This window comes from Tupaia chinensis, unplaced genomic scaffold (assembly GCF_000334495.1).
Source record: "Tupaia chinensis unplaced genomic scaffold, TupChi_1.0 Scaffold000673_1, whole genome shotgun sequence".
NCBI lineage: Eukaryota > Metazoa > Chordata > Mammalia > Scandentia > Tupaiidae > Tupaia > Tupaia belangeri.
This window is the reverse complement of record NW_006160196.1, coordinates 454,900-464,082: the sequence shown is the minus strand read 5'-3', so window position 1 is coordinate 464,082 and position 9,183 is coordinate 454,900. Positions and strand designations below refer to the sequence as shown.

Below are 9,183 nucleotides of genomic sequence, written 5' to 3'. Positions count from 1 at the left end.
CCCTGTGACAACATCGGGCCACTCAGATGATTCAAGACCCTCTTTCCATCACATGATCCTTAATCCAAAGTCCCTTCCAAATGTGGGAGCAAACAGTGACAGGTTCCCGGGCCGGGATGCCGGTGCCTGCGGGGCCCTTATGCAGCCCCAACACATGAGCAGACCCTCTCCCTCCCTCCTGTTTTACAGGGGACAGGCCCTAGGCCCAGAGGGGAGAGGGGCTGGCCACCCTGACTCCAGCCCCGCCTCCACTCGGTGTCGCCCGGGTGTCTCCTCGGCCAGTCAGGGCTCTGCCTGGGTCCTGGTCGCACGGTCCCAGTCAGCGTCCCTCTTGCCCCAAGCCTTCACGTGCCTGTGCAGGAAGCGGTTTCAACCACTTGCCAGGTCCCTGGGTCCCCTGGGTCCCCTTGTCACCTTTTCCCTCTCCACCCTTCATCAGCTGGCAGCAAGCCCTGCTATTCCTGGAATCCTGCCACATCCTCCCCACTCCTCTAGGCTGGGCCGGAGTGCCCTCCGTGGTACCCTCTGTGACCCTCCATGGTGCCCTCTGTGACCTTCCGTGGTGCCCTCTGTGACCCTCCATGGTGCCCTTCGTGAACCTCCATGATACCCTCCGTGATACCCTCTGTGGTGCCCTCCGTGGCGCCCTTTGTGGTGCCCAGCGCCCAATAGGTACTCAGTGACTGCAAGAGAACGAGTGAGGTGCAGAGCCGGTGCCCCTCAAAGTGGCCCCAATAGGCCACCATTTTGCAGATGAAGAGTCATTGTCCCCATGGACAATGAGGGCAAGCCCTCGATTGGATCCTGGGGCCTCTGGCTCCCGGGGCCCTTCTCGCCACATGGCACACTTCCCAAGGAGGGGAAGGGAGGGGAGGGAAGGCGTGTGACGTGGCTGGGGTCACGCCGACTGCAGCGCCCGCCCGCGCCGTGTCCCCGCAGGGACAGCATGGACAGCGTGAAGCAGAGTGCAGCCCTGTGCCTGCTGCGGCTCTACAAGGCCTCGCCAGACCTCGTGCCCATGGGCGAGTGGACGGCCCGCGTGGTGCACCTGCTCAACGACCAGCACATGGTGAGCCCGGCCGCCCCCGCCCAGGGGCCTCTGCCCAGACTCCCTGATGCCTGCACCGCCCTGCCCTGGCCACACTGGGCCCCATGGCCCCGACTTCGGCCTCTACCTTCCCTCCCAGCCTTCCCTTGGGCACCCCAGACACGCTGACCCAGCGTCCCCAGCACTCACTCCTGTGCACACGCCCTCCCACCTCCGCCCCTGACACCCACCTGGCTGCCCAGGCTCCTTCCCAGTGACACTGCCCTCAGAAGACGGCGTCCCAGCCTCCTGCCCGGCCTGCACAGGCACCGACCCCGTCCCGCCCCAGCACTGCTGCCCCGCTTTAGTCCCCCACCCTCTGTTGTCCCCAACCCGGGGACCTCCTCCTCCCACCCCAGCACCGTGACACGTATGTAGCCCCAAGTTCACCCGCCACACTCCATCCTCCCAGACGCACCCCATTGCCTTGCTCCAGGTCCTCAGCCTGGACACCTGCCCCAGCTGAACCCTCCTGGCCCTGACCTGTCCCTCGTCTGCCCCCACAGGGGGTGGTCACGGCCGCTGTCAGCCTCATCACCTGCCTCTGCAAGAAGAACCCAGACGACTTCAAGACGTGCATCTCCCTGGCCGTGTCTCGCCTGAGCCGGGTAGGGGTGGCCTCAGTGCCGGCTGCAGAGGTGTCCCTGGTGTCCCTGTGCCTGATGCTCTGGTTCCCTCTCCCTCCCCCCGAGAGGTTCTTTCTGGCTGTGTGGCGCTTGGCAAGTGTCTTCACCTCTCTGGGCCTCAAGGGCCATATCTGCTCACTGGGGACAGTAGCAGTGTCCCCCTCAGCACCACTGCTGTGATGAAGCACTGGGAGCAGGGCCGGGGCGGGGCACCACTCAGAAGCCAGAGCCACCCGCCAATCCCCTCTCCCTTGGTCCTGTCCTGGGAACACCCCTGAGGCCTCCTGCATGCCAGGCTCCACTGGGGGTGACACTGGAGACACGATGAGCCAGACTCGAGCTCTGTCCTGTGCTGCTGGAGGAGTCAGCCCAGTCACATCTACCGCCAAAGGGGTGGGTGATTCGTGCAGGAGGCTCTTAACCCAGCCTGGGAGCCCAGGAAGGCTTCCTGTGGGAGGTGGTCCTGGAGTTGAGGCTCAGCGTGTCAAGGTGTTTCTGGGCAGGTAGGAGGAGGCCTGGATTCTCAAGCAAAGAGGACAACGCCCCAGCTCATTCGTGGTTTCACTCACTCACTGCGCCTCTGCCCCCTCCTGCGTGCCAGGCTACTGCAGGGACTCAAGCAGCAGCGTGGGGGCGGGGCACATGCCATCGTGGGGGCTTCTAGAGAAGGGGTTCTCAAGGTTCAGTAGGAGTTTGCCGCGAGGAAAGGAAACCATATAACCCTTTTACTTTCACCAATTCCCCTCTTCTGCCTTGTCGGACCCCATCCCTGCCTCTGTGTAGCTTCCGCCTCGAGGGGCAGCTCCAAGGAAACAGCCTGGCCTGGAGCGGCCTGGCCCATCAGGCCGGAGAGGCAGAGCCACGACTGGCCTGGGGTTGTCAGAAAGCCGGGGTTGGGGCCAGCAGATGGCGTAGTGGTTAAGGTGCCAACTCCAGTTCAGGTCCCAGACCCGGCAGCTTGAAAAATATGCCAGGCAGCATGGCCGTCCCCCGGGGGTGACTTCTCACTTTCCCGCTCTTTCTGCAGAGTGTACACGCTCTGTTACAAAAAGAAAGCAGAGCTCTTCCTGCCCCTGGGACTGGCGTTACTGGGAGAGTTCCCTGGCCCCGCTCAGTCCCCGTGTGACCATGTGCGCCATCCTCACGCCCTTCCCCGAGCCTGTCTTCCACCCTGTAAAACCGTGGCATCGCCAGCAAGTAGTGCCCTCAGAAGGCCGTGCCCCCGCCCACCCCCCTCTGCCCTCTCCCCTCCCGCAGATCGTCTCCTCAGCCTCCACCGACCTCCAGGACTACACGTACTACTTCGTCCCGGCACCCTGGCTGTCCGTGAAGCTCCTGCGGCTGCTGCAGTGCTACCCCCCGCCAGGTACACCATGCAGTGCTCGCCCTGGGCACAGGCCTCTGCCCCGTTCTGGGGCTGCAGTGTGGAGGGGTCGGCCAGCTCCCCACCACCAGGTCTCTCCCGGCCCTGAGGCCAGAGGCTGTTATCTGGCCTGTTCTACGGGTGAGAACTGAGGCCTGAGGGCAGTGCCCTGTCCAGGGCCCCAGTGGGTCGTGGATGGGTCCAGACCATGCCTTTTGGGTTAGTGAGGCTCTTGGGGCTCTCAGTCTGGAGGGAGCTGCCCTCATTGGCACAGCCAGGGCAGCAGGTGTAGCACGGAGCTCCCAGGTGAACTGGGACTGCAGGGGGCGTCCACTCGACCAGCAGTGTGTCTGTAAACGGGGACCCTGAGGCTCGGGGGAGATGGTGCCGTTCCAGGCACAGGCAGTGAATGAGCAGCAGGGCCTGGCCAGACTCCGTGTCCCCCGGCCTAGGCTGCTGGCTTCACAGCAAGAGTGCCGGCACACCTGGAGCACGCTGGGTGCCAGTGGGCCAGTCCCCTGGGCTCAGCCAGCGTGCAGAGTGCCTGCTGCGGTCAGGGGCTGAGGGCGGTGCGGCCAGATGGATGTGGGCACCTGTGTGCACTTTAGTGTCTGCGTGTACGTCTGCCTGTGTGTGTGTGTGTACTTGTGTACATGTGGCCTGTGTGTGGCTGTGTGCATGTGCATCAGTGTGTGTACATGTGCACATGAGGCTGTGTGTCTACATGTCTGTGCATGTATGTGTGTACATGTGGCCCATGTGTGACTGTGCATCAGTGTGTGTACATGTGCACATGAGGCCCATGCATGGCTGTGTGCGTGTGTGCATCCATGTGTGTACATGTGCACATGAGGCTGTGTGCCTACATGTCTGTACATGTATATGCAGCCATGTGTGTTCATGTGCACATGTGGCCCATGTGTGACTGTGTGTGCATCAGTGTGTGTACACGTGCCTGCATGTCTGTACATGTATATGCAGCCATGTGTGTTCATGTGCACATGTGGCCCATGTGTGACTGTGTGTGCATCAGTGTGTGTACACGTGCCTGCATGTCTGTACATGTATATGCAGCCATGTGTGTTCATGTGCACATGTGGCCCATGTGTGACTGTGCGCATCCGTGTGTGTACATGCACGCACACTGGGACTGAGTTTAGGGGCCTGGTCAAGCTTTCTCAGTTCAACTTTTTTTTTTTTTAATAACACAAATCCATTTTTACTCATTTACATTTCAACAGCACAAATCCATTTTTACTCATTCACATTTCATTATTTTAAATCCTTGAGGGGTACAGCATCACACGGATTCTGTGTCCAGTGGCCTTAGCAGGAAGGTTGCTTCAGAACTTGTCTCGAACCATGCCGCTGTTCCCATGGGCACGGGCAACCTTTCCCAGATGACTCTGTGGTTTTATTTGGTGGCCACCAGGAGTCACTGTGCTGTTTTTGCTTTGTACACATAGGCACACTCTTGCCTAAATAGAATTCCGTTTCATCTCGTGCACAAACACCTTCAATTTTAGGAAGAGCTGTGTGCTCCCTGTGGTTCCCGAGACCCCGCTTACAGCCAGCGAATGGCCTTGGACCACAGCCTTCCAGACACAGCTGCCTGTTAGAAGTCCCGTTTCCAGCAGCCTCGATTATTTGTTCCCAAGTTCCTCTCAGTTCAATTCTTAGGCCCCAGCCCCAGAGCCAGTACTGAGGGTGCCGCTGGGGTCTCTGTCCTTTAAATTTATTTACTTCTTCCATTAGTGAGAGAGAGGGAGACGGGAATAGCCCCCCACCGCAGGGTCTTGGTGCCACAGTCCACCCCGAGCCTCAGCCTGCCCTGGATCACGGGCACATGCATGCCTGTGTGCTCGTCTCCAGACACAGGTTCCAGACTCGGGTCTCCAAACGTAGGTTCCTCCTGGAATCGTCCATGGTGGTCGCTCTTGCAGAATGCTTCATTTTACCCATGTGCCGCTTTCCTGTTTTAAAAAAAAGTTTAGGGGGAGCAGCAAGAGACATAATGGCTATGTCGCTGGACCCCCACATAGTCAACCGCAGCTTAAGACACTAAGCCCAGTGTCTTAAAACTCAGACTGGGCGTGTTTGCATGCGTGCCCAAAATCCCAAGAGGAGGATGGAGAAAAAAGGATTAAGCGTGGCCATCCCCCTTGGGGGGCTGATTTCTCATTTTCTCTCTCTATCTCTGTCTCTCTGGCAAGTATACCTGCCCTATAGTAGAAAACTCTCTTACCCAAAAAATAAATAAAGTTTAGTGACCAGCAGGTGATGTGGTGGTTAAGGTGCTAGACTCCCACATGGCCAACCATGGTTCAAGTCCTGAACCTGGCAGCTTGCTTTCTCGCCCCCATCTGTCTCTCTGTAGTGAGTGCCTGTATCATGTTAAAGAACAATGATAATTAAAATTCAATAATTATTTTTTAAAAATAATATAAAGCTTATTTCTCCCTTAAGAGAGAGAAACCAGCACCCCAAACAAGGCCCTTGATCCACTCCAGCCTCAGCCAGTGTGGACCATGGGCATGCACACACATACCCAGCATGCTTAGAAAGGCCTCAGAACTTGCAAACTGGACCCCTGTCCCCTGGGTCCAGTTGTGTTCCTGCCGTACCACCTCCTGGCCCTGTTGGTCTTCTCTTGAGTTGGTGGCTGAATGGTGAGTACATTCTTGTCAGGGCAAGCTTGCCACTCATACAGCTCTTGGGGAAGGTCTGGATTTGCAGATGTCCCTGGTGACGGTTCCTGGAGCTCTCCTGCTTTCTTTTTTTTAAAGAATTATTTCATTTATCTTTATTTATTGTAATTTGACCAGAGGGGGACAGAAAGAGGGAGATAGAGAGGGAAAGGGAAAAAGCAAGCTGCCAGGTCCAGGACTCAAACTGTGGTCAGCCATGTGGGAGTCCAGCACCCTTAACTACCATGCCACCTGCCAGCTCCACTTTCTTTCTTTCTTTCTATTTTTTTTTTTCATTAATTATTACTGTTTTTAAAAAATTTTACCAGAGAGAGAGAAAGTGAGAAAGCAAGCTACCAGGTCGGACTCAAACCACAGTCAGCCATGTGGGAGTCCAGCGCCTTAACCACCACGCCACCTGCCAGCCCCCCTGGAGCTTTCTTTTTTTTTTTTCTTTTTTTTGGAGAGGATTTTGCTATAGGGCGCGTGTGCTCGCCAGACAGACAGAGAGAGCCAGAGAGACAGAAAGCAAAAAATCATCCACAGTCCCTTCACCTCCATTCTCCTCTTGGGATTTTCAGCATGCACACACATGTACCTGGTGTGAGTTTTAAGCCACCGGGTCCGTGGTGCTGATACTCGACCTGCGGTCAGCTACGTGGGAGTCCAGCGACATAGCCATTACGCTAACTGCTGGTCCCCCCTGGCGCTTTCTTTACACTCTGAGAAACCTAAAGAGCATTTGCCCTACAGAAGAAGAAACAGGCTCTGGTGGAACCTCTTGCCCAGCAGGATCAGAGCAGGCCGAGGGCCCGTCTGGACATGTGTCCTCTGTCTCCAGGATCCCATCTCTCACCTGCCCCACTGAGCTGCCGGCCCTGGGACGGCCGACAAGGTGGCCCGAGCCGTACCTGGCAGACAGACGAGGCTGGCCAGGAGCTCAGCCGGGCCTCCCTCTGTTTCCCCAGAGGATGCGGCTGTGAAGGGCCGGCTGGTAGAGTGTCTGGAGACCGTGCTGAACAAGGCCCAGGAGCCGCCCAAGTCCAAGAAGGTGCAGCACTCCAACGCCAAGAACGCCATCCTCTTCGAGACCATCAGCCTCATCATCCACTACGACAGGTGCTGAGCCTGGGCCTGGGAACCGTCAGGGAGGAGGGCTGGGGCTGGACCCCTGGATCTGGGGAGGCGGGCTGGCCCTGGGGAATGGTCAGGGAGGAGGGCCGGGCCTGGGAAATGTTCTGAGGGAGGAGGGCCAGGGCTGGGCCCCTAGATCTGGGGAGGAGAGCTGGGCCTGGACTCCCGTGTCCAGGGCAGGAGGGCTGGAATCTTGGCTTCAGGGTAGGAGGGTGGAGGTTGGGCTTTTGCCCGTGAGGCTGGGACCCTCCCAGGAGGCACTTGCTGGCCATCTCTGTTTGGGCTCAAGGTCCACCTGGCTGGTCAGTAGGAAGGTCAGGGCTGGGATATGGGCTGGGCAGCGGTGAAGACCTGTGTCCTTCGGGGGCTGGGTGGTACAGGGCTGTCCCTGGGCCCTCGGTCTCCTCACGTCCCTGTCTCTCCCTCTGGTCGGCAGCGAGCCCAACCTCTTGGTGCGGGCCTGCAATCAACTGGGCCAGTTCCTGCAGCACCGCGAGACCAACCTGCGCTACCTGGCCCTGGAGAGCATGTGCACGCTGGCCAGCTCCGAGTTCTCCCACGAGGCCGTCAAGACCCACATCGACACAGTCATCAATGCCCTCAAGGTGTGCCTTGCAGAGCCTGCCCTTGGCCCCTGCTCACTCAGAGGCCAGGCGGCTCAGAGGCCCTTAGGCGATCAGCTCCGTGCTGGGAGGGAGCCTAGAATACACACCAGGCCCTGCTGTCCTTCCTCAGACGGAGCGTGACGTCAGCGTGCGGCAGCGGGCAGCCGACCTCCTCTACGCCATGTGCGACCGCAGCAATGCCAAGCAGATCGTGTCGGAGATGCTGCGGTACCTGGAGACGGCTGACTACGCCATCCGGGAAGAGATCGTGAGTCCTGGGAGGGCTGGGTGGACACCTGGGTCTGAGGGAGGGTGGGGCTGGGGCCTGGACCCTGGGTCTGAGGGAGGAGGTGGGGCTGGGTACAGGCTCCTGAGTCTCCATGGCGCCCAGATCTGGGTGAGTCCAAACCCCGCCTCCCTGGAGGCACAGTGGCAAGGGCACATGCACACACATGCGCACACGCCTGCACAGCCCTGCTCCTGATAACAGGTCCTGAAGGTGGCCATCCTGGCGGAGAAGTACGCGGTGGACTACAGCTGGTACGTGGACACCATCCTCAACCTCATCCGCATTGCGGGAGACTACGTGAGCGAGGAGGTGTGGTACCGGGTGCTGCAGATCGTCACCAACCGCGACGACGTCCAGGGCTACGCAGCCAAGACCGTCTTTGAGGTCTGCACCCCTCACCCTGACCCCAGCTGGAACCTAGGGCACAGCAGGGGCAGCGGGGGCTGTGGTCCGCCAGCTCCGGGCACCACCCTCACCCTCTCCTGCACCCAGGTGACCTCTCTGACCACTGGGGGACCCAGGCCGATATGCGGGGCCCACAGGCTTGCGCATGGTCCCATCCCCAGATCCTGGTAGTTTTCTTTCTTGCTCAGGAAAGGGGACTCCTTTTTACTACCCATAAAGGCCAGTCGGGGCCTCGGTCTCCCCCTGTCGTCCACGCCTCTCAAAGCTGTGAGGCCCCACAGCCGCAGCAGGGCCTGGCACAGCAGCGTGCAGGGCCCTCATCCTTCCCTGGCCGCCCCACCAGGCACTCCAGGCCCCCGCCTGTCATGAGAACATGGTGAAGGTTGGCGGCTACATCCTTGGGGAGTTCGGAAACCTGATTGCTGGGGACCCTCGGTCCAGGTAAGGAGCCTCAGGCTGGGGGTGAACACTTTGGAAGGGCCCAGGGCTTGGGGGACCCTGGGCTTGTCAACCGCTTGCTGGGCTGAGTGGCTGCTGCCTTGGGCCGAAGGGAATGCCCGTGTCCGGCTCACAGTCTGGGAAGGGTCTGTTGAGGGAGGTGTCCGCTCCTGGGGCTTCTGGAGAGGGCACTGGGCCTGCTTGCTGCTGACGCCCGCCCTCCACAGCCCCCCAGTGCAGTTCTCCCTGCTGCACTCCAAGTTCCACCTGTGCAGCGTGGCGACGCGGGCCCTGCTGCTGTCCACCTACATCAAGTTCATCAACCTCTTCCCCGAGACCAAGGCCACCATCCAGGGCGTGCTGCGGGCCGGCTCCCAGCTGCGCAATGCCGACGTGGAGCTGCAGCAGCGGGCGGTGGAGTACCTCACCCTCAGCTCCGTGGCCAGCACCGACGTCCTGGTCAGAGCCTGACCCAGACCTAGCCCAACCGGCCCCTCCTGCTCCCGACTGCTCCATCCCTCCTGTTCCTCACCCCTCCTGCTCTGACCG

At 59.6% G+C, this 9,183-nt stretch overlaps 1 protein-coding gene across 3 annotated transcripts in view; it reads left to right on the top strand.

Annotated features, from left to right (window-relative positions):
* Positions 1–9,183, top strand: part of AP2A1 (adaptor related protein complex 2 subunit alpha 1) — a 54,086-nt gene that overhangs the window by 33,839 nt on the left and 11,064 nt on the right. For all 3 annotated transcript variants that reach the window (XM_006160129.3, XM_006160128.2, XM_006160130.2), the window contains exons 5-13: positions 940–1,069; positions 1,594–1,695; positions 2,971–3,079; positions 6,732–6,882; positions 7,334–7,502; positions 7,633–7,770; positions 7,993–8,175; positions 8,540–8,637; positions 8,862–9,093. In XM_006160129.3, the coding sequence (XP_006160191.1) occupies positions 940–1,069; positions 1,594–1,695; positions 2,971–3,079; positions 6,732–6,882; positions 7,334–7,502; positions 7,633–7,770; positions 7,993–8,175; positions 8,540–8,637; positions 8,862–9,093 (1,312 nt within the window). The remainder of the gene's footprint in view (positions 1–939; positions 1,070–1,593; positions 1,696–2,970; positions 3,080–6,731; positions 6,883–7,333; positions 7,503–7,632; positions 7,771–7,992; positions 8,176–8,539; positions 8,638–8,861; positions 9,094–9,183) is intronic.